General features: G+C 38.9%; 3 protein-coding genes across 5 annotated transcripts in view; 1 reads left to right on the top strand and 2 right to left on the bottom strand.

The window, feature by feature from the left end:
* The window catches only part of LOC110053013 (kelch-like protein 12), a 4,815-nt gene extending 3,432 nt beyond the window's left edge, over positions 1 to 1,383 (bottom strand). The window contains exon 1 of the mRNA XM_020759199.2: positions 1 to 1,383. This exon is cut by the window's left edge and continues 278 nt beyond it. Within this exon, the coding sequence (XP_020614858.2) occupies positions 1 to 906 (906 nt within the window). The 5' untranslated portion in view covers positions 907 to 1,383.
* A 539-nt stretch (positions 1,384 to 1,922) lies between these two features.
* Positions 1,923 to 10,952, bottom strand: LOC110053011 (transcription initiation factor TFIID subunit 4-like). 2 transcript variants are annotated; one of them, XM_020759197.2, is made up of 11 exons: positions 9,785 to 10,951; positions 8,985 to 9,074; positions 7,958 to 8,433; positions 6,607 to 6,661; positions 5,919 to 6,036; positions 5,084 to 5,214; positions 4,360 to 4,485; positions 3,923 to 3,979; positions 3,506 to 3,631; positions 2,929 to 3,000; positions 1,923 to 2,561 (listed from the first exon to the last, which is right to left on the bottom strand). In XM_020759197.2, exons 1-11 carry the CDS (start codon positions 10,910 to 10,912, stop codon positions 2,451 to 2,453), a joined length of 2,490 nt encoding a protein of 829 aa, XP_020614856.2. In that variant the 5' UTR covers positions 10,913 to 10,951; the 3' UTR covers positions 1,923 to 2,450. The 2 variants fall into 2 exon arrangements, with proteins under 2 accessions (XP_020614856.2, XP_089154653.1); XM_089298527.1 differs by having other exon boundaries at positions 2,484 to 3,000; positions 9,785 to 10,952.
* Positions 10,953 to 11,105: 153 nt separating this feature from the next.
* On the top strand, positions 11,106 to 24,621 carry LOC110053022 (RING finger and SPRY domain-containing protein 1-like). Of its 2 annotated transcripts, XM_089298528.1 has the most exons (17): positions 11,106 to 11,428; positions 14,855 to 14,907; positions 15,242 to 15,354; positions 16,886 to 17,042; positions 17,142 to 17,200; positions 17,915 to 17,981; positions 18,707 to 18,841; positions 19,477 to 19,487; positions 20,029 to 20,133; positions 21,042 to 21,099; positions 21,283 to 21,368; positions 21,743 to 21,854; positions 22,033 to 22,132; positions 23,066 to 23,140; positions 23,287 to 23,364; positions 23,570 to 23,674; positions 23,961 to 24,621. In XM_089298528.1, the coding sequence occupies exons 1-17, from the start codon at positions 11,271 to 11,273 to the stop codon at positions 24,076 to 24,078; spliced, it is 1,590 nt and encodes a 529-aa protein (XP_089154654.1). In that variant the 5' UTR covers positions 11,106 to 11,270; the 3' UTR covers positions 24,079 to 24,621. The 2 variants fall into 2 exon arrangements, with proteins under 2 accessions (XP_089154654.1, XP_089154655.1); XM_089298529.1 differs by lacking the exon at positions 19,477 to 19,487 and having other exon boundaries at positions 20,003 to 20,133.
* The last annotated feature ends 489 nt before the right edge of the window (positions 24,622 to 25,110 follow it).

Here is a 25,110-nt window from a genome sequence, read left to right on the forward strand (position 1 = left end):
TGGTCCTGCAACTGTCAAGAGAACACTGACAGTTCGGAGACATCTTCTAGGGACTTGCCATTTAGAAGATTCCGTCTCTGTCATTAAGCCTTCTAACTCCATTAGAGAGTAGATCTGCTGTCTTGCCTTTGAAACAACATCATGAACTTCTGGGTTTTCAGTTATCAATTCATCAGTTGCGATAATTTCTTCAAAGTATTCAGGATTGATTTGAGGAAGGCGTATTTTTTCAAGCAATGATGAAAAATGCTTGACCCGTTCTAGGCGATTGTGCTCGACCCACTTTAGTAATAGTTCGTAGAGATCTTCTTCTCTCGTAATGACGATCTCGTCATTCATCAAGAGCTCTCCCAGATCCGAATGAGGCAACAGCAAAAACTCTTCAGATTTCGCAGCTTCCATAAAATTTTCTTCGATGAAAGTGTTTACCCGATGCAGTAGATCCTTACAATTGAATTTATCCGAGAGAGCTCGTATTCCCCAGCAATTCGTCAAGGTCAGCCGTTCTTGAATGAACCTGCAGCAAGCTTGGGTAACAGATTCAAGCAAGAGCAGACAAGAGCCACAGAAGACATCCTCCACGTTCTCTTCAGTTATCAGTATTTCGCCTTTGTAGATGAAATCAAGTAGAATCTCCATTCCAGTGGCAGTAATTTCTTTGACCGCAACTTTATCACTCGTAGTCGCCATATGCCCACTGAACATAGCCATGAAATAATCTGAGTTGGCGGCGAGCATATTTCGATGAGCAGGAAACTCTTTGCCCTCCACAACAAGGACTATGTCTGTTAAAACAGAATGCTCTCGCATTCGTGAGATTCTTTTTAGTATGTAAGTGTTGTGAGACTCATCTGCAAAACGCAGCGAATCCTCTTGTTTAAAAACTTCATCCAACGCCATGAACATTGAATTTTGCCTTCACTTTGTAAGTTTTTGCCCACGTCACAAAACCTGTCGATAACTTTGAGGCCACGAGAGAGCGAATTAAATTTGCATTTAACTTGTTAAGATATCTAAAAATCAGCGTGCTTTCCTTTCAATAGCTACGTAGTGTCTGGTTCTGGGTCTCCGAACACGTGATATATGTCGTCATATTCGTCCCCAGAGCCTCTAGTTTCTTTATTATACCTGAAGCACGTGGCCCTCGATACGTGACAAATCAGTGTGTCTTACTGCGGCTTTCACTGACACGCAAATTCTAAAGTAGCAATTGCCTTTGTCGCTGCCGTCAGTCACAATCACGACGACAACCAAAGATCCTTGGAAACAACAACCAAACAAAAAATAACAATTAACCAACCCCATGTCTTTTTGAACCCGTTGTAAGTAAACTTCTGTTAGTGAGAGGTCATCCAAGACGATAAGCTCAATTTCCAGCCGTTTTGCGCGATCACAAACCGGCTGGAAAATCGAGCCTAATAACACGATTGAGAGCATCGAAACACAAAACTGTTGATTGCGTAGAGTTCGCGGTCATTAAGAGGCGCAGTAATGTTTGCAAGACTGACAAGCCCGTAGAACGCGAGATGATTCAAAAGAAAGCTAAGTGCGAGACTACAAAATGAACTTTCTAGCGTTTTGCACGATTACATACAACCGCCTGTCCTGCAAGCGAGAGCCTGGAGGCTAGCTTTTAATCCTTGGAAAATGAACTCTCTGGCATAAACCAATTAACCTGGCGGTGTGTTCTTTATCAGTTGTGGAGAACAACGGTACCTCGTGCACTGAGGAGGGATTAAGTCAGAAATTGTCGTGCACAGTTATACTGACAAAATCACACATCACTTAACTGAACATCTGCGTATGCACCATTTCTGTGAAGCTCAGCCTGTTATCGAGCTGCGCGTGACAACAGGTGCAAACTAAACGTAACTTTTTTAACCGAATGGTAACTTGACGGCTGGCAGAATTTAAGGGAGTCATTCTTTTTGTGGAAATTGGCGTTTTTAATTCTGACAACCATAACAGGTATTTGTACCTAAGTACGAAGTTGAGACAATATATTATTATCATACCCTACCTACACAAGAAAACATTACACTAACAATACACCTGATGGATGTTAAGAAAATATTACGGAAAATGTACAAAAACACGAACTAGAAGCAAACTGTAGTCCATAGCCTGCTGAGATAGACTACGCTTGCACTTTAAGATCATTTATAACAGCGTGGCTTGTGGAGTTGCGGAAGTACTCATTATACGTTTAGAACTTTCTGAAAAATTCAAGAAATATTTCGCCCAAGTAATACTTAGGAGTCTGAAGATATTCCCTTATTGTCTGAAGGCGATTACAGTACTTTAAACAAGGGTTAATTTGGCACTAACACAGCAGAAGAAACATTCGCTGTCCTCATTTGGCTTATCACGCAACACTTCTGTCACGAAAAGTTTTGTGGTGAGCCAAGTAACGGCTGAAGTAGACTTCTACAATGTGAAACCGAGATATATTATTTCAGCAACGCTTTGTATAATAATAGAGATTTGGTTGTTTCTTTTTCCTGTTCCATAACAAATATAAGATCCTTAAGAACGACTCTCCGCATTCTTTGCCGAGGGACCTAGAAACAAGAGGAAAGTACAACGTCAGACTAAAAACAAAATGGCAAAGGGGAGTTGAGTCGGTTTTGTTACTGAGAACGTCACATAATGATTGTCTATAACACTGCGTCACGACCAACATAGCATCAGTGAAGATGACCCTGGGGCTTAACACCAGTTTCAATATCACTTCCTTGCATAGGAAGGTAGTCCAACACAGGTTTGCCTGCATGTCTTCTGTAAGGGTCAGTTCGTTGCTTTCAATATTATCCTTGGGTGGAGACGAGCTAGGGCTTCAACAGGATCACTCAATTCAGAGCCCAAAGACATGACGCCACCACACCTCTCGTCCGTAAAACAGACTGAAGTAAAGTATTTCTGTCTCACCTGTTGTCGTGTATCTTTTTGGTTTCCAAGTACATTGGACGATAATGGTGAAGAAGAGGTCGAGGAAGAACCCTGGGGAGCAATTGAAGGTAATGACGCTGAGCTATTGAAATAACAAATTCATCTGACAATATTACTACATTATCAAGTACCCTGTGAGGAAACTCTATATGGCACCAACAAGCAAGCTCAAAGTACGGGTTGGAAATCGAGTTTGGTACCACTTTGGCTGTTTTATTTCATTCTAATTTTCAAGGGAATACGTTTTTAAAGTACGCCGCAAATTAATCAGATGTAGTTGTCAATAGATGATTTTCATCTGGACCCTGGCTCTTGGTGGTATTTTTTAAAATTTCTGCCAAGCATCTTGTTTGTATATGTGACTTTTACATGGGAGTCACCTCAGCAATTGTTTATCATGGTGATCGAAAAAAAGAAATCTTCAAGTCAACTGGGAGATGTTGTCTTTGATGTTCTGCAAAATTCTCAGAACTGGTTTAAAAGAAATGTGAGTTTATCAGTAAGAATAATTACTCTTTTGAACTTCCTTGATAGTAAATAGACTTGTTTTGCTTACTGCTGTTGAAGTAGAAGATCCTTCAAGTGCTTCATCTAGTTTGCGTTTTTTCCTTGGTCCAATGGCTGCCAGCGCCGTTGTGTTAGCTGCTCGTTTTCGAATAACTTCCTCTTCCTCTTGTTGCAGCTTGTGAAAACAAGATAAAACGCATAAGATTAAACTTACTTAACAGAAATTGATCAATCAAAACTTAATTCCTAAAAGTGATCGACCTTTCTTTTCTCAGTCGAACAACTAGGTAATGCAAATACAGAAAATAAGAAAAACTTGAGGATGTGTTGATGAGCCACTACCTTCTCATAGTTGAAAATGGAAGAAATATTTTTCAACCAGAGAGAGGAAATAAGACTTAAAGCTTGGGATCAAGCAGAAATTTAATGTTATTTATTTTCACTTTTATAAATTAAGTTCTCTTACTTGTTTTGCTTTCTCTTTGAGTCTAGCCTGTTCAGGATCTTCTTGTCTTGACCGGCTCTGTTTATTACAAGTAACAATAATTCAATCACATGTATTCAACTAACTTAAGGCTGTGACAATTTTCTTGCAACTTGCAAAACAACACAACACTGCATTTTGCAACTATCACCTAAGAAGAAGTGACCTACATCAAGTACGCCAGGGTGGATGAGAAAATTATATAGTCAAAATTGTGAACAAGACTAAAAATTCATACACCTTAGTCTGAACTGTAAGAGTTGCTCTTCTGACTCAAGGATTAGAGAAGGGGGAAGAGGGAAATTAACGGCAGTATGAAGACAAGAGGAAACTCTCTCTTCTCCATGAGAGTCGATCAGCAGTATTCACTGGTATAAAATTCAATGTCAAAGCATACCAAACAAAAATATGTGACTTACTCTAACAGCACGCATAAGAATATCCCTTTCTCGGGCATCTCGCTTTTTTCTTTCTACTTCATCAATCTGCTCAAAGACTCTCAGTTGAGACCTTATATCAAGGCCTACTTCGTACATTGGATCATCCTAAAATAAGGCCAATTAACAGACATTTTACATTTACATAACATTGAAAGAAAAATAACTATTTCTTAATTTTCTAAAGTAAAGTAGGACAAACAACATTTTCCTGGACCTTCTTGCACAGCAATGTTGCATTTGTGTGTAATCCCACATGAATTGGACTGTCACTTAAAATATTACCTCATCACAGATAGGTAGGTAAAGTCTGCATACGAGCCAAGTCGCCCATCAAGCTAGAGTTTATCCTGGTTTCTGTACCATGAAGTGACTAGGAATATTTCTACTACCCCCTGGATGGAATGCTAGTTCATCACAGGGTTACCCCAGCATTAAGTTCGCCAGTACCCATTTATACACCTAGGTGGAGAGAGGCACTGTGAGAGAAAAGTGCCTTGCTCAAGAACACAACACAATGTCCCCAGCCAGGACTTGAACCAGGAACGTTTAATCCAGAGACAAGCCCACTAACCGTAAGGTCACTGTACCCCCCACTCCTCATCACATATACTTAGTCTTAAAAAAGCTCACTAATTTCTGAAGGTCTTTCAAGATGTTTATAGAGTGCACTGCCATGAGTTTTAAGTAACATAATTCTACATACCCTATAAACTTCAAGTCGATGTAAACTTATTGTCGATAATTTTTCTAAAATGTTACGTAGTCGCTCTTGAGTTGCATGTGATACTAAGTTATAAACTTCTTGTGACACTTCAGATAAGCCATGCTTTCTTGCTGTAAAAAAAATGGAAATTGACACTGATAAGAATTTCAATCCTCCTTAAAGAATATCAAAACAGTGTTAAGCTGATAGGTTATAAGAATACAGTGAATAATTAACTTCAGTGTGCTGGCAATCACAATTAATCCTCTGTAAAACAGGGACTGTATGATATGTGGAATATCTTCTGTCATTAAATTCAAACGGCAAACCTCAATTTACCAGATGTCAAGAGGGCACAGAAAGAGAACTAACCATCAAAACTCACATGAATTTTACATAAATACTTCTTGCCTTACTTCTTACATTGTGCCTGTTCACATTCACAAGCAAATTACAAATGGTTTAACGACAGTGTGTTTAGCCACCTGTTACAAAGGTCTGGAATAATTTCTAATGGCCTCATTGGTACATTTTAGCAGCCATGTTGTCAGTTCAATAGTGGCTACAGGTGTGATGTTCAACATGTAATGAAGATGGAACAATTTGCTTTTAAAAAGTTACATTCTGTCTGCCAAAAAATTCCCAGGTTGCTTTCATACAGATTCACACTAACACCATATACATCATTACTCAGTTCTTGTATGCATCTTTTTGAATCAAGGCACTTTCCCTTTAATAGTTGTCATGTACAACATAGAAAGGGGTTACTTTCTCATACACTGACTAAAAAAGTGATGTCGTTTTATTAATTTTTACAACAGTGACTGTTACTGACCTAATGCCTCCACTCTTTTCTGAAAGGGGGAAATATTTAAGAAAGGTTCGTCTTTACAGCTTCTTGTTTGGGAGCTAAGCAAGTCTGAGTTGATGGCCAAAATACGCTGACTCTCTTCCTGTTAAGCAAAAAAAGAAAAGAGCATCAATCAAACTGACACAACTTGGAACACTTCATTCAGAGTATGAAGTAAAGGAATCCATATGTGGTCAAATGTTGTTGATAACTATATGCAAACAATTTTTTATTCTTGGGTAAGAGACTCCATTTGCTTTGTTTGGTTTCTACCAGCAAAACCAGATGTCAAGCACATGAAAACTTATACACTCATACCCAAGCATTCAAGAAGAAATTGAGAAAAGTTCTAAGCCTAAAACACAACATAGGTCTACACATTAGGAATATGACCATATCACTACATCTACAGTGTCCGAGATTGATAGTCTATTAATGGCTGAGAGATATACATCAGCACAAATTATCAAATACCATTACAATCTGTTTACAAAGCACTCAAGACTAGATAATGTTACTCCCCCCCTTCACACTTCTTACACCGCTTGGGATGCTGCTATAATTAATTGGAGGTTGGACACCAACATGCTGCTCCTTTGTCACAAACCAAGTAATGCCATTATTGACCACTGCTAAGGTAATTAACCACTTATCAAAATAATGCTGAACTTACCATTAAATTAACTCCAGCCATTGATGTGACATCATTGATATCATCATCCCCACTGCTGTAACAATATGAAATCCAAGTCAATTAACGACTCCTTTAGAAAACTCATTACAGTGTACAGGTTATTGACCAAGAGGGAGGTCAGATGGCTGTATATGGCCAAGTTGTTAATGGACTAAGATGCAATTAAGGTCCATAAACCAACGAATAAGGCCAATACCCAGCCATCTTTACTGAACAAATTTGGTCAATAAAGGATTTATTACATGAGAGAATCTGGAGTGGGCAAGCCAACCCATCTTTCCCACTTGGGTAGCCAACTACAGTCAAACCTGTATATAACAGCCCTGCATAAAGCGGTCACCCTGTCTATAATGGTCACTGAACAACTTCCCAAAAATCATCCCTTATATTTGCTGTTAAGTTGAGCTGCATATAGCGGTCACCTGTATATAGCAGATGCGGTCACCCTTTAGACTTCCTGAATCCACAATTTCATTATCTTTTACCTGTATATAACGGTCATGAAAGTGGGTTACGATTAACGAATAATGGCAGGCTTTATTCGTCAGCTCCTTAAATAGCAGCCATCAAGGTAGGGGTCTCATAAAAATACAAATATTAGTACTAAACACAATTACTAACACATGAACATGAAGAACTTTCTTTCGAACTGAGTAAAGTTAATGACATGCTACATGAAATCAAGCTTCGAGTTCCGAAATATCAGAAAACTATTACCGATTTTTTTCTTCTTCTTGAGATCCATATTGTTACGTTAAAAGCTTTTCCTTATAATTTTATGAGGTGATTTGTTTTTATATGGGGTCACGCAACTCTTTTACAAATTATTCTTATGGCTTATTTTTTTGTTTGTTGTTCTGTAAATCTGCCATTAAATTGTAATAAATACAAGGAAACGTAGATCCAAGTAAACTGCACCTTCCTTAAAGTACACCATGGACATTTTGTGGGCCTTTTTCATCATGTTTATTTAATGCTGTTACTCGTTATCAAGTTGTCAATAAAACAAAAATTAAATGATTATTTGCAAATAAAAATGCTATTTATTGACTTCCAGGGAAGTTTAAGGAAACCTGTGTACAGTGGTCACCCTGTATGTAACGGTCACCTGGCCATTCCCCAAGGGTGACCGTTATATACAGGTTTGACTGTACAGTGCTGAATTTGATTTACCTCTTAACTAATTAACTGACTCTTGAAAAAAACATTTTTCTTTTTAAGCAAAGTTGAGGACTTAGACTCAGATAGTCTCTCAAAACACAGAAACTTATCACTGTTGTATAAATTACATGAAGAACAATACTTGTCACACATCTCCCAGGCTCTGTACCTGCTTATTCCAGTGAAACCTTTGGGCTTTAGTTTGTCAGCTGCTGCAGAGGTTGAAGTTGTCCCAGCTTGTGATCTTGATGAAGCTGAAACCATTTTAGATGCTGTAGATCCAGGTGATGCTTGAAGCATAACAAGATTCCGTGCACTGGTAACTACCTGGGAGCCAGGGGTTGACCCTGTTGATGTTGTCAAAAACACTCTCTGAGCATTTATTTGTTGCTGACGTCTAAAAAGCTGCTGTTGTGCAGGTGTGAGAATAACTTGCTTCACCATCTGGGGCTGTCCCGGTTGTTGAACAATTTGGATTTTTTGCACTTGAGAATTATGTTTGTGCATCTGTGGGGAAGAGGCAAGTGTTGTAGTTGCATTTTTTTGTTGAACTTGCTGTGGAGGAAGGATCTTTGCTGGAGTGATTGACTGCTGCACATGGGAAAGCTGTGATCTTGACTGAGCTCGTAACAATGGAAGTGTTTTCTGATAGGCACAGAACAAAGAAAGAATGTATCACTCTTTACAGTCATATTAAAATATTCTATTCTTAAATCAAAGGATGCTTTAAAAATACTTTGGCCATGCACAGAAATCCTAGGAAGATCAGGGCTCTCACTAAGGGTTGTAACTGATAACCTCTGTTATGATTATTGATCGAGCATGTTTGATAGGATCTGTTGTAGAGGTGAACTCGCCTGCTGGTGTGATTCATCAATACAACAACCAGGCAAGTTTGTCACAACAGGTGACTACATAACAGCACTGAACTACATATAGTACACATAAATAGTATGGGTTGTGGATTAGGATTTCCCTTTCAACCAGGAGACCCCATTTTGGAACAAGATCCAGATGTTAGAGTCTGATTAAGGATCCTGCCAACATTCATTTGCTTAACATTTGGAACTTTATTGAAATTTCCAGATCACCACTAACCCCACACTTTCAATCTCACACCCAGAATTTCTGGAAAAAAGAAAAAGTAGTCTAATTGAACACCTTGGAAGAAGAAAGTTGAATAGATTAAAACCTACCTTTAAAAAACCAACAAGATTTGGTTGGGGTGGAGAATTAAGTGTGGATTGTAGATTTGCTGCAAATTGTTCTTCTGTAAGTTTCCCATCCTAAAAAGAAAAGGTCAACTGCTATGTTACAGACTGAAGCAATCATTACATCTATCCAAACCTGTACAGTACCTTAGAGATGAAATCTGACTCAAAAATGTTTTTGATTTTCTTTTCATATGTTGGGGCTCTCTTATTCCTAACTTTGGCTGGCAATAACCATTTCAGTATAACATTGTTTTTCATGATTATCACATTACGAGCAGACAAGATCATAAAAGGGCTTGCCATCCTAAATGTTGATTTATGACTTTCTGGCAACATTGTTAGTACCAAAAAACTTTTAGTCCTTTTATTCTAAGTCTGTCCAGAGGTTTTTTAATTCCTCTTAATATACCTAAGTGAGCCTGGATTGGGGGATTGGGAGAATGCAAAACAGGAATAAGATAAAACATCAACTGGTGGACTCACTTGGAAAAAAGCTTGAGACCCCTCGCCCACCCTATCTTTATCATCTCCACTCTGGGTATATCAAATAAATTGGACCAATCAAATTTCACAGTCATTAACCATTGGCTATTTCAAACTATTTGTTGTTACCCCTGATAGGTTGAAATAGCGAGGTTCTACTATAGGTCTTTTCAGCTGTGGGTTTCCCCTCTCCCTCTGAGGAGACATCTGGCATCCTCCAAACAATCAGGTCCTGGGGAAACACCGAACCTACAGAGTAGTAACTTGTTTTTTTTACTTCTACAGCAAATCCAACTCACCAGAACACCTTGCACCAATTCTTTCACAGTCTTGCCAACATCAGGAGATTTTTGATCTGATGCAAGCCTGATCAAGTTGTTGAAAAAGTTTTTTAACTTATGAGCTTGCTCTTTTGCTTGTTCAATTTGAGCCACATTGACCTGCGGCTGAGAATGACTGACTGGTGCTGCAGTGGTAGCTTGTGGAGGCTTGGACTGATTAGCAGTGACGTTATTTGTAACTGGTTTGCTAGCATGCAAACCAACATTTGCTACGTTAGGAGAGTTCGAATTTTTTGTTAGAGTTCCAGCTGTAGATGAAATCTCGGTCTTTGATGTTGCAACTGCAACTTGGTTCACAGGCATTCTAGTATAAGTGATTGTACCTGGTATCGTGCTTATTTGAGGTCGAATTGGAGTTAAACTAGTTCTTATAGGAACATTCTGAGATACACTAACACTCGCCGGCACTGGGCGAATCGGAGTTCGTATAATGTTGATCTTTTTGTCCGGTTGTATAGGTGTGCTTCCCGCCGGCTGTTGTAACACAATTTGAGTTGGGTTTATGGGCCTCATGTTAGCAGCTCTTGGTTGAATTTGTTGAATGATTCGTGGGGCTGCGATGGTTTGAGGGTTGCCTGGAAGAGTCACATTACCCGTTACAACCCTCGGTGCTAGGGCCATTTGTTGAGGATTGATCAAACTAAGGTTCCGGTTAACCAAATCAGCGTTGATCGTAACGAATCGAGGAGCTCCTGCAAATCCAGAGTTTGGAGCAAGAACAGCCATAGTTGCAGGTCGAGGAGCCAAAGGCACTGCTGTTGTAACCGTAGGCCTAGGAGCTATATTAACGACTGTAGTAATCGTTGTGTTACCACCCGCATTTAACACTGGCGACGAAGAAATCCCGGGTCGAACTGCACTCGCTGTTTGGTTCTGAATCGGGCTCGTTTGATTTGGCGTTTTACTAGTCATGTTGCTTTGTTTAGGACTTGCTTTAGAAGCCGCCACCGAAGCTTTGACCTCATTATGATGGGATCTAGGGATCGCTGTTGATGCCAACTGGCTTTCCAGCGATCCCACCATAGCACTGACCTCCTTCTCATCCACTTCTTTCTCGAGTAGGTCTTCTAGAAAGGAAGACGCCATTTGGCTACCATTCTTTTGATGCAGTGGTTTAAAAAGTAAAACAGTATTATGGGATGGATTGGCAGACCAACGCGCGAAAAAAGGCTGATTGGCTCCTTGACATGACGTCACCAGAACAGGAAGGTAACTACTGCGTATGAGTAGTCACTTGCGCATACGAATCGACAAATTTGCGCGTAACATTGCTCGCGTTACAGCTGACTACTAAGGTGCGAAGGCACTCTAACATTTCGATAGTTTTGTTTTTGAAGGGGAGAAACTTCTGTGGTTTTCAGAAATGTGGTGATGTTGTCTTTCCCAATTACTTTTGCCAACCTTACTCCGCACTAATTTGAGCTTAGTGATCGTGTTGTTATATATGGGAATTTGCTGTTGTAAGACCCACGAACCACTCAGACAGGACAGCTACGATGTGGAATACGGAAGGAGTAATATTCCTTCGGCCAATGGGGTGTCTGATCACACAGATAATCTTGTTTTGGATGCCCTTCGCGCTCTCAGGAAGCTCGCAGAGAAGTAAGACTTATTTGTGTGCTTGCTAGCTTAATAGACTGTGAAGGGGACGTACAAATACGGATTTATGAGCATGTCATGAATGAGCATGTCACTGTGTGTCACTGTGTATCTTCACCAACAGTCCGTAATCAACCTGTCAAAAAGTGAAAAAGAAAAATGTGTTCAAGATAACTTTTGTCGCTTTTATTTATTTAAATTACACAAAATTGTCGTAAACGTAAACAAGATATTTTTCAGTTGCTTTTCTAGTTATTATTTCCGAGCCACACTTGCTCTTAGTTTCACAAACAAGCAACACTTCTTCTAGACTTGCCACAAGTAGACCTCGTGAATTTCAGGGTAGAATATGTTAGGCCGCGAAGCGGGATAGAAGATGTTAGGCCGAAAGTCAAACTTTTCCCAGCTCTGGTTGGTGCAGAAGCAAACACATCTCTTCCAGACAGATATGCCTCCACTGTTTTCTTCTGGTAGTCACGCAATACATGATATCCCGTGGCCTTTAGGGCTTTGTTAATAGCTTTCGCAATCGACCCCGTATTGAATTTAGCCACAAGTCACGTTTTGTTGTGCAAAGTTTGACAATTCGGTCCCCAAGGGGTATCCAGGGGACCTCTGATTGGTTGAAGCACAGCGACCCATTTTTGGGTCGCTAGACTGTTCAGCAGTCCCCTATTTTTCCGTGAGATCGTAGATGTCGATCGTTGAGTTCGATGGGCCGCCACCTTGGTCTCTTGATGCGAGCGAAACTGGGGAGAGTACAAAATGCCTGTGGGTAGTGGCGGTGCGGTTAATAACGTGGGGGTGACAGGGCGGAAAAAATAGGGAGACTGTAACAGCTTCCCTCTGTCTGGTGTTCGCTGCATTGGTTGCTCCAGCAACGGCAACACCTGATTGGTCGAAGGGACAATAGAGTTCATCAGAGCATAGCAGAGCGTTGACAACTTTAGTGACAGAGAGTCACATTCATCACTTTGCGGCTCAGGCCAAAATGGCATCAATTTCAAGAGAATTTTCTGTAGGATGTTTTGATTTTGATCGTCTGTATGCTTCTTGTCTTGGAGGATTGGTGTTAAAGCACGAGCAAAAGGAGGCCATTTCTCGTTTACTCGAAGGAAAAGATGTTTTGGCGGTTCTTCCAACTGGTTTTGGCAAGAGTTTAATATATCAAAGTTTCGTTTTGGCGAAGGAAATGGCTGAAAGCTCCCTTGGTTGTTCTTATTTCCGACTGAAATTTTACAATTAATGCCACAAAGACGGCATGCATCTGAATAATTGGAATTCTCTGCGGGCTTTGCCGGTTTTTTTGGAGTCAGAGAAGAGTTCTCCCGTCCCGCATTCATTCGACTCAACTTATTAAACCTTCAAAATGTTTCGAAATTCACAGCACAGTAACATGTATTCATATCATCAACCCTGATTTGACAGGTTTTTTCTCAGGGGAGGAGATTGTTAATTGATTTGATTAACGGAGGCGCCAAACTGGCGGCCGTGCCCCTTGAACACGAGACAGAGTGAAGCTGTTACAGTCTCCCTATTTTTTCCGTCAGCCATGCCCTCCATCACCCCTACCCACGGGCATTTTGTACTCTCTCCAGTTTCGCTCGCATGAAGAGACCAAGATGGCGGCCCGTTGAGCTCAAAGATCAACATCTACGATCTCACGGAAAAATAGGGGACTGTGAACAGTCTATTGGGTCGCTAAAATTGGTGGCAATCAAGCAGGAAGAGTCCTTCATCCGGCAGGTACTGAATGAACAAGACGAAGGACTTTTCAGAAGGTCTACACTTTTTCATATGCCCGGCTGTCATAATATTGAAGAGGCCTTTTGCAACAGTATGTCACGTGACAGATGATTTCTAAAATTGAGCTACAGCTGTGTGAATTTCAGAACTGGAAAGAGCATGTTGTAAATAACCAGAACACCAGTTTTGAGAGTAATGCCATGGTAGGTTGAGATTTAATGAGGATTTGAATTTTGCAAGAATTAGAATGTTTTGTATGAAAGTGAGGAAGCTTTGCCCTCCAGAAACCTTTCCCTATTAATCATAACATAAAGAAGCTGTTGGCATACACTGTATAACTATTAGAGATAGAAAGAGGGGTAAAATAAAAGCAAGAATGGAAATTTCTAGCCTTTTAAACCCAAAGGCGAAAATTTTATGACAGTTATCACATGGCCAACTGTTGAAAAAGGCCTATTCAATTAGTAATAGTAATTGGACCGAGTGGAGTACAATTCAGGCAGAAATTGCACAAGTAATTTCAAAATCGAACGAGTGCAATTTGAAATTACCGATTTGAAATTACTAGCACGATTTCACCCTGAATTGTACGACATGAGGTCCAATTACAATTAATCGTATCCATAACAAATTTCGGAATTAAAAAGGTCTTTTGAAAACCTCTTTTAAGTGAACATCTCTGTAGCGCTTTTCATAAGTTTTGAAAATCGTAGGAAATAGTGCGAAGGAAGTCATTAAAGTGCGTGTAATTAACGTGCAAATCATGTGGGTATCCAATTACAGGTATCCAATTTCAAAAAGTTTAAATTAGATACTTGTAATAAATATTGGACACCCACATGATCTTGAGCCGATTACATGACAAATAGGCACGCAGGGAACCAATCACAGTCAAGAATTTTGTTATAGATACAATTAACTTAATGATAAGTGTATCTGTCAGACAAATTTATACATCATACACTATTGCATCTCGTGAAAATTGTTAGAAGCTATTCAAATACCACAATAATGTCTCAATAATTATGTATTGATATGAAATATGCAGATATAACCTCTGAAATCATAGCAGTTTTTTTGTTGTGTTTATGGCTCTGTCAACTCTAAGCCCCTCCATCCCCCTCCCAGGCATTTATGGGGCATTGGTAAGTTTTTGAGAAAAACGTTGCAGATGTCCCATGGTGAGGCTAAGATATTTATAGTGTTGTAACTATATCTGCGTGTGAGTTATGTGCAAGACGGCCAATCACATAAAAGCTATTGTTTCAATATTTATATAAGCAAGCCATCAATGTATGGGGTACTGTGTGTGAAACCAACATTTAACATTCATCAGTTGTTGATTATCTGGCTGTTGTTGAGTGTTTATTTTGGTAGTTGGAATATGCTTATTACTATGTTTAGTGCCCATTTTTATCGTGGAGAGCTAACAGGCCATTGTAGAGCAATTAAAATAAGACTGGATTTAAATTGTATGGACCGTCTGCGTGGTCAACAAAGTGGCCATTGTAGAAAGGTGGCCATTTGTAGAAGTTCAACTGCAATGTAACAACTGGCATTCTATTTTGTCAGAGACTTGATGGCCATATTGTACTTCTATGTGGGTCAGTTTTAACCAAAACAAGCATTTGGTACGCTTGTTCATAAGAAAGACATTTTCTTTTCCTTTTTTTTTTTTTGCAGTAACATGGAGCCTCCGGAGTGCATGACAATTCTACACTCCATAGCCGAAGAAGGTACATGTAATATCCAAGATATGCACCACTTGTGTGATTTCCAGTACTCAAAGTAAGAGTTGGCCAACAGACATAATTTGTCCAACCAAGTTTGTGAATTTGTCCAAAAGATTTTACATTGTGATTGGAGATTAATAAATAAATGTGTCTGGCCAAAAATAGGATTTGAAAGGACTTATGTCCAAAATAGAGATTTGAAAATTAAGACATATGTCCTGCTATGTAATAAATTGAATTATTTCCAGCACAATTTACTGTCTAAATGCTTCAAAACAATCATTTTTTGACAATAATTTGTCACTTGTGATAATGTTATTATATTGTTGTTGAGCAGAGGAGGGATGGCTTAATGTTGTCAAGTCCTGTATATTTGCTATTCCTCTGGAAGATTCACTTGGAGCTGCTGTTGTCTGTCTCCTTCTTGATGAGTGTCCACTTCCTACAAGGGTAAATGCTTGATTTAATCCGACCCCGGATTTGTTATCATACCACTAGATGACCCGTTTGTAGGGCCAAATGAGCTTTTGTGAACCAGTTTGGAAAAAGCCATCTTGCACAGTAGTCATCCCTACACTGATCCTGACTAATAGCAATACTACATCTGTGCCCTTTACTACCTACAACGTTCTACCGCAATCCAGCCTACTGCTGGATTGTGGTGTACTGGCCAAGTTAACCTCCAAGCCACATAACCAAGATCTTATGAAAAATGTATTTTCTGGCCACAGACTGTCAGTACCAGTTGTGAATTGCAAATGTTACATTTAACTAAATTACAATGAACTCAACATGCATTTTCTGTGGGTCTCAGAACAATTCAGTTACCCTGGGTACTAGAGGATTTTTTTGTGTGGCGGAGCCGCTATCGGTGAGTGGTAAAGCCGCGATCACGATTGTAGCAATCGAGATCGTGGCGAGCGCAGAAAAAAACCTCTGGTACGGGCAGTTACAAGCCTCACTTCCATGAATACAGATATTGAACTCATTCGCTAATTGGTCTTCATACCTAGTGCCAGACCTTTTGAGCGATAATGATCTAACACTGGCTCTCATTGGTTAAACCTCTACAATGCATCCCAGAAGCAGTAAAAACCAGTTTTTTTGGCTTGAAGAAACAACGATGCCATGTTGGTGGAAGGAAGCAGTGAATTTGAGTGGGCATTTCGAGGTGCAGTACACTATGCATTGGATACTGAATTTTCAGGAATATTAGAGTTGAAACCTGTTTAAGAAGAGGCTCTGCATCACTTTGTCAAGCAGGAAGATGTGTTTGTGCTGCTGCTGACTGGATGCAGGGAATCCTTCATCTTTTAACTTGTGCCTAAAGTCTGTGCATATTTATATGATCAAGGTTTTGGATATCCAAAGGCTGCCATTTTGGTTGTTGTTTGTCCCTTATGCGCTCTGATTGATTTGTATATCCCAGGGCTTAAAGATCACAGCATGTCTGCCTGTTCACTTGATGATGCCTTTTCACCTGTTCCACAGAAATTATTCGCTCATTCAGTTCCTTGTGCTCTTTCCTTTCCCTTGAAGAGCTTTTTAAATTTTCTCAATTTTCTGCTATATTTTGCTTTTTGAACAAACACCGTTGAATAAGTTGAACTTTCCATATCCAGCTATTAACAGATGTAAACTGCAAACTTGCCAAAAATTATTTAATACATCATTTACACCATTATACAGATGTTACTTGTTTGGTCGTGGTTCTCAAAACACTGCTATTCCTCATCTTGTGAATATGTACACACTGTTTCACGCATCGCTGCACCACGTGCAAACATGTCAAATTACAAAAACAAACAGATCCTGCAAAAACCAGTTGGGTGTGCTATTTGGTTTCAAAATAGCATGGAAGTGAGACTTGCCCATGATCACTGCTTTGCCACTCGTTGATAGTCTCCCAGGGTTCGATTCAGTGCACAATACATTATAAATGCTGGTAATTTAACTGATTTTTGTTTTGTGTTCCTCTAAGCATGCAATACAGACTCTTTCATCAAGACTGAACTTATCCAGGAATCTTAAAAGACTTGTATTTAATACCGAGCAAGATTGTCGTGAAGGAGACCTTACCCCTTCAATTTGCCGCAACCTGGCTGTTGTCTTGGCATGCTTAGCTGAGAAGTTGGCTGGTTAGTGGATCTTAAGACTGATGCAAAGTCCTTTTTTAGTTTTCTACCTTTCTATGAATAATTAATTTGAATCCTGAAATTTGTTTTGTTCAACTTAAGGTCCACTTAGTATTCTGTTGCTGACACAAGGTACACTGGATTTTCTTATGCAGCGACTGGTAAGATGAGAAACGTTGTTTACAGTTATCTTTTCCTGGATTTAAATTGGGAATCATAAAAGCTGCAAGTTCTGACAATTTACATGTATAATGTAACTTACTGTATTGGCGTTATAGGCATGCAATGTGTGCAAAAGGCGATGCCGTTGCATGTTGCTCTAAGCCTCTTTTCTTTTTTCACTTGTGTTATTTTTACTTTTTATTCTTTATTCTCTTTAATTAATGTTTTATTATTATTATAGTCCATTGCATGCCTAAGATATTGCCCATTATAATGATACTGTAACTGTCTATTCTCTGAATTGTGAGGCGGTTCAAATTCTAGTATTTCAAATTTAGTTTGGTGGTGGAGATATATTTGAAACAGTAAATGACAGTTTGTCTCACAATCACAATAATTACTAAAGAACTGGAGTTTTCAAAATTTCAGTCCTCTGACTCATAATGGCCCACAATATTGTGTCCAAAAGATGCCAGCCTTGATCTATTTCTTTTAACCTAAAAGCCCCCCAAATAATCATAAATCATTTTCTTAGAGTATGGCTAATCAGACGGGAGTGTTTTCTTATCATTAGTTTTTTGACTTAGTTTTCAAGTAAACCTCAGTCTATAATTTGCAGATTTCAGCTAAGCCAAGAAAATACAACATGTACTTCTGGATATTAATAATCTTTTTGAGACACCAGAGTGTAATTGTCAGACTTTTAATTTCAGACAATAGATGAAAGTCCTGGTGTAGTGCTGAACTCAATCTTAGCCCTGGAAAAATTTGCACAAACAAGTATGTCATTCTTACAGTTGATATTAATTCTCAACTGAAACTTATATATCATATAATGCTGTTATAAAATAAGTGATTTATTTTCAGTCGTTGTCCTGAAACTTAGGAAAGTGAAGTCATATACATAGCTGTTTGTGCGGTGTATGGTTTGCTGACAATATCTCTTCCACAAATTTCAAGAATCGCAATCTTGGAAATAGTTGCAATTAAGTGTAGGGATGGAGAAATAATACTCATACTTGGACTGACAAAATAAGTAAAATTTTACCCATTTCTTGTTTGCAGACCATGTTTGCTTTGAAACATGGTAAAAGTAACAAATGAAATGGACCTGTGGTTTGCATTTCTTTAATAACCTCTCCAGACTTGGTTAAAACATTAAACAAACATCTGCTTTTATTAGTAACAAGCATTATGTCCACCCAAAGTACATTGTCAGTAAGTAGAACTTAGGATTATTTCCAGCTCTGAAATACAGGAGCACTCACCAGGAAGGTGTCAAATACAGTTGAATCCTGCTATTTGGAACCCTCGGGGAAATGAAAAATAGTTCCAAACAGTGGGAGTTTGAAAGAATGACAGTAAATGACTGAAGGAAAAATCCAAGAGAAATGATTTTGAGTTCGAAATAACCAGGAATTCGAAATAACAGAGTTCGAATTGGCAGGGTCCAACTGTAGTTGTCTTCTTTTTGGTGCTCAAATCATTTTCTTGTTTATCAACAGGTGAGAACAAGCTGACCATTCGAGATGCTGGCATAGCAGAGATAGTTGCAAAATTGGAAAAAGAATGGCTAGGAAGCAAAGACTTTGAGCAACACCAGGCTGGATTTTGCTCTCAGTGGCTTCTTGACAACATATGTGAGCCTGTTTAAAATATTAACTCTCCTTATTGATTATTATCAGGAGCTGCTGAATGTACTTTGGAGAATATGGGAGTGCACCAGAACAAAACACTCATCCCAGTCTCCTTTGCATGATCATAATGTCTCTCTCCCCTACAGAGACTAAGAGAATGTATAAATCTGAAGGAGAGAAAATGACATTTAGAGACATCTTGTTTTTTCATTCTCCCTTCTCCCTATCTGCTGCACACTATTTTTTTTTTTTGCCTTTTTTTTGCCCAACACACTTGTGAGAGAGAGGTTACAGTATATCTGAAAAACCATCATGAAGAGTTTTTATGACAATGATGGGAGATTAAATCATCGCTGGTGGCTGGAAATTTGAAGCAAGATCTATGATATCTTATTAACCAAGTGCAGGGGCCATACTGGGGAAATATCAGTTCAAATTAAGTGAAGTGATGTCTACAAGGAACAACAGAGGGCTGATTTGAAAAGTCTTAAAGGGCCATCTGTAGAAAAATTAATATATTTGTACTTGCAGTAAGATAATTGCCCCATTGGGCCATCTTGGTTGTGTTGACAATTCAAAGTCAAATTGCTTCATGAAATGAAATTCTCTTTCTTTTCATGCATCCTCCATGTTTGCAGTTCGCTTTGAGGTAAGCTGACAGTTACAAAATCTCTTGATTGAAAGATAATTATGTCAAAGTAAATGACAACTCACTGCAAAGTTTCAGTTCGCTGTCAAAGTTTGACATTGAGCAATTGTAATATTTCAAACTTAACGTAACTTTAAAGATAAGTAATAAATTAAATTTAAAATGATGTTCTTAAACTGCAGTGGACTGGCTGTAACTTTGTTGTGGCAGTTAGCAGTTTTGTACTGCTCTTTTACTAGATAATTTTCTAATTTTCATAGCTTGCGATAAATCAATAGCTAATGATACAAAGCTTAATTTTTTTTTTGAACTTTATTAATTCAGATTAATCAGTTAAAATAAGGTCACTGGTGAAGAAGACCAGTCAGAATGTAAATTACTATTAATGGCTGTCAAATCACACCACTAGTGTTTTTGTGTTTGAATAAATTGAACCTTTGGTTTGTGTCGAAAAGGTTAATCTTAAGCAAAAGAACTTGGTAGTAATCCAGTTTTGATGCTGCAGTAATATAAAGATTGTTTATTATCATTTTACTTTCAGGATCGTCCTTACTCTTATGAAATAGCAGATGTGAGTGAGATCAATGTAATGCTCAATAATAATGATGTCAGTGATTATCTAAAAATATCACCCACTGGCCTTGAGGTGAGATATGTATGGTATGGTAGATGAAGATCACTTATAACTGACTTGTAACAAATACAACACTTTATTGTCCCTGAACAGACTGTTGCTGCCAACACTCAACTACAGAGCTTAGTATTGTATCATGCACTTAACAAAGTGATTTTGAAATTAAATTGTTCTTTATGTAATATATCAAGCAGGAAAGAATGTGTTTGACCACATTTCCAGAAACCCAGAAAAGAGTTGAAAATACATGTGACTGGCAGTGCAGCGTATTTTTGATGAATTTTGGAATCTTTGGAAATGTAGAGAAAACACTGTCTTGAGTGTTTGATATATCCTCTCAGTAGGTAAGCTGTGATATATCAATATTCTAACATGGCTCCAAGGCTTTCAGGACAAAATTGCAATTTTTTAAAGTTTCTTTTGTCCATCAATTTCCCACTTGGATACAAAGAGAACACAACCAAATTATAGAAGTTTGTCACCGTAAAACCTTGGAGCCATGTAAGAATATTGATGTATTGAATGCGGCCTATCAAAACTAAAACTAAGGAGAAAATGGAGAAATAAGAACTTGAAAATCTATGCTAATAAGATCAGATAGTCAAGAGTAGTTTTCATTTGAGTGTCATAAAACCAAATCCAAAGTGATCACTAGCCAATCACAAAAGGAACACAGACATTTCAATGAAACGATCAAAACTCAAAGTAAATACACAATTTATATTGGTTTATGTTTGGTTTTAATTCTGGTTTTAATGGATGTGGTGTGAATGTTTAAGCTAGTCATGTAGCATCTTCATGTAAAGCCAATTACTTTTTGTCACTGAAGTGAAAACCGCTTTATCCAAACATTTTCGGGGTCATGATTTCCTTTGTTTAAACTTGATGAATTATTTGATACAACTCATTTGGTATTTCAGGCAAGGTGTGATGCATCTTCATTTGAAAGTGTGCGTTGTACATTTTCTGTCTCTTCAGGTGAGTATGATAGTTTTATTTGAAATCATGAGAGAGGTGGTATCACTATGTTCAATAACAGTCTAGAAATGGCTGAGCAAAGGTAGACTTGTGTCTACTGGTTTATCAGTTTTGATGTTTTGCTTGTGTACTATTCCACATGGACTATCTTGGTAATTAATAGCAGGTTTAATATGTTTTCAGGTGTATGGTATTATGAAGTAATCCTCCTAACAGCAGGTGTAATGCAGATTGGGTGGGCCACAAAAGACAGCAAGTTTCTCAACCATGTAAGTCTTGGCAAGACCTTCCTTGAATGATACATTAATTCCTGGATCAATTTGCTTGCTTTCTAGTCGAGTTGTTGGTGCTGGGTCTTCTCCGGTTTTTCTCCATTTATTTGGTTACACCGGTGTACTTGCCTGTGAACAGGCTCTCTGTCACATAAAGCTCCCCACTTTTAGCTGTACTTGATAGTGTCCACTTAACTGCTTGGTTAAACAGAGACCAGGGGACAGAGTCGTGGATTGATATCACCTTTGGCGGATTTATAGCTGACCAGGGGAAAAGAACTGTGGATCGTTAGGTCCTTTGATCGTGTTGTAATTCATTATAAACAAAAGCGGGGTAGATAGTTAATAACTTGTAACCTTTTTTGATCCAGGAAGGGTATGGTATCGGTGATGATGAGTTCTCTTATGCATATGATGGCTGCAGGCAGCTAATATGGCATGGTGCCAGAAGCACACCTCACCATCACCGCCCGTGGATACCAGGTCAGTCCACATCTACATCTACGTTTTTACATGGCAGAGGTTACCCATCCCGCCATGGAGTGCTGGTGCATGTCATCAATGGATCCAAACAACTTAAATATTTTTCCCTTTGACCTAAGAGTGTTTTTGGAGTATAGCTGTGGGATTAAAAAAAGATTAAGATGTCCTTTACTTTCAGGTGATGTGCTGGGACTTCTTATAGATTTAGAGAGAGGGAAAGTAGCTTTTTCGTTGAATGGAAATGCCATCGAAAGAGATTTTAAAGCGGCACTTTCAGGGTAAGTCAATTCCTAGTCACATTGAGAAGCATTTTTTCAATTATTGAAGAAGAGAAAATCCGCCTAGGAAAATGAAAAAAATATCATTCTCACACACTGAATGCCATTTGTCTGCGATAACAGAATCGGAGTCAACAACAGGAAAAAACTACCCAAACGTTGATACACTACTATAAACTTTAGGCAAGAACTCGCTAAGGGTTTGGAGGGTGGGAAAACTGTTGCACTGTCCGACAAGAAAAGAAAAACTGAATCACGTGACGGAGCGTGAAACTGACATCCTGACTCGTACCCAGGTCCCTCATTCAGTGTGGGAGAACTTCAATTCCTGCCTCTTTTGCAAGCTCAGCCGGCAGGGAAACATTTCCTTGATTTAGTGATGGAGAACGACACATATCCCTGAACTCCTGGGTGGGGTGGGGAGCAGACTCACTCGTCCGTGAGCAGACTCTTCGCGGGCAGGAAAGAAGGAGACGCTACTTATTCGGTATTTTGTGTATAAGTGTATACTTACGACATGACTTTCAAAAAATTTCGGACGATTTTGATTCGGACAAGAAAGTGTCCGAAAATAAAACCGTCCGAAATTCTCAAGCATCCGAAATATTTACAGTACAGTATAAAACTTTGAAGTAGCTCCAAAGCTCTTACCTTCCTTTATGCCGGGCTTTATGGAGCATACGTAACGGCTTGATGGAATTTGTGCTCTTTTCTCCTCGGTGTATTCGTAAAACCTTGAGAGTGCAGTAAAACTTTCATTGTCACAGTTGTTGTTTCAGTGGAATTCGTGTTTTGTCTTTAGCTATGTTTCAGCGCAGTGTCCGAAATTTGTCCGAGTTGTCCGAAATTTTAACGTTAGAAGTGTTTTGCAAGTAATGTATCTCACACCACTGGAAAACTGCTCTTATCTGTGATCACCTTTGTTTATTTCAGAGCTGGATTCTTCGCTGCTGCAAGTTTTATGTCTTTTCAGCATTGCATTTTCAATTTTGGAGCTGATCCCTTCAAGTAAGTTTGTAAACAAGAGCTCCAGTCACCTTTTAACCTACCCTCGTAGCTTTTCTTAATTCTGTATTTATCGAATTTACTACAAAGCCCTTTTGATTATGCCCATGCTCTTTTGTTTTTAAAATCGTGATCTTTGCCAATTGCAGGTTTCCTCCGCAGGTAACATTCCAGAGTTTTAACGATTTCGCAAACATGAAAGCGGAAGACAAAGTAATCTTACCAAGGTAAGAACGAAGACATGGTCGTCATTTTTCTCGTACTACGTTCCTCGCGCGTTTCAAAGCCTTCATGCTTATTGGTTTAACTTGCTATTTTCTTAAAGTACCACCATCTTGGGTGAGGCATTTTACCGTTCTTAAATTAAATCCATCTCACTTTACTACGCTAGTAACACATCTTGAAATAACCTGTCGTTGAACTCATTTGTAGGAATTTGAAGCTAGCTGCTATTCGCCAAGAGAGTGTAACCGGTGATCCGTGTAAAATATGTTTTGAACGCGCTGTTGATACCAGATTGGAACCCTGTAATCACCGGTAAGTCAAACAGAACGTACAGCGGTCTACCTCCCTCCCCTCCCTTGCTGATTTATAACATGGGTTAGAAGTGTTGTATACATTCTGGGTTCGGTTTAGTCAGTAGGAACGTTATCATTGTATAAGACAAGAGCGATCTTCTAGCTTGAATAAATTGCAGTCGTTATTTCTATAAAAGCGAAAGCTGGTGGCAAGTAAATTCGTTGCCGGGGCAACATTTTTCTGCGTATATTCCTACGGTGAGGGAACGTATTAATCCATTAAACCTCCACGGTCTTTTTTATAGGGACGTTTGTATGAGGTGCGCTCTACAAGTTGAAGACTGTCCCATGTGCAGGAGGCGCATTCAAGATAGGGTCCTCGAGGACCATAGTGTACCACCCTCGCCCCAGGACACCAGCTGACAGTGGTTTGTTGCTAGGCAATAGCGAAGGACTGCGAGGCCGGTTAGCATAGGAACGGGCCACTGCCATTAACACTGGACCAGGCAAGATGCGAGAAAACACCAAAGGCTTCAAAATATGCTGCTCATCTCAAATCCTGGCTGCACTTCCCTACAGCACAACTGAATTAACGTTGATTATGATATTAGTCTTACTAAGACTTGGAGAATTCATTTCTCCCTCAATCATGCCGGATAATTTAAAAGCTAAAATTCTGTAAACATAGCTTTTTAGTGGTATCATTTAAAATTTTGGCATGAATTCTAATGAAACTAACGAATGACAACAAATTTGTGATTTGTGTGGAGAACCATGGACAAATGTAATATGCTTAAAATTTTTGTTTTTTTAATTATCCCGTTCAAATTTCAGCGTTAAATGTATGTTTTTAAATTCACTTGTATTGAATTGCTAAGTGCAAGGAAGATATCTATACATAGGAGCGGTTTTCGAGAATCTCAATGCCTCTTGTCAATTTAAAATAAAGTTAAAGTATTACATTTATTCGGAAGTCGTGAAGATTAAGACACTTTAATGTTTACGTTCTGTCGCTGGCATTAACTGTCTTAAACCAATGTAACTTCCATCTTTGCACTTTTTCGCGGGAAATGAATATTTATACGTCCATCAAAAGCCTGCAGAAATGGGAGAACAGTTGACGTTGTTTTCTGTTTGAGCGCTCGTAAGAAAGAAGTGCTCTAAAATTTTAGAAAAAAAAACGTTTTGGCCTCTGCGAAGCACAATTTGCTTTGGAAACACAGGGCAGGAAAAAATTGTTGAAATCCAGTATCTACTGGGCCAGTACACTCCAGTTTTCGGTTGCCCCACTAAAATATTACTTGTTCAATAGGAGTACAATGTTCAATTCTTGCTTTCAACTCATTGTTTAGCTCATCTTGCAGTCTTAAGTTTTGAAATTGTTCTTGATTGTAAATTATCACTAACAATACTACATAGGCTACTTTCACTTGCCCAGCGGACCACCACACTTCC

This window comes from Orbicella faveolata, unplaced genomic scaffold, assembly GCF_042242905.1.
Source record: "Orbicella faveolata isolate gen_17 unplaced genomic scaffold, um_ofav_v1 contig_3, whole genome shotgun sequence".
In the NCBI taxonomy this organism is placed as follows: Eukaryota; Metazoa; Cnidaria; class Anthozoa; order Scleractinia; family Merulinidae; genus Orbicella; species Orbicella faveolata.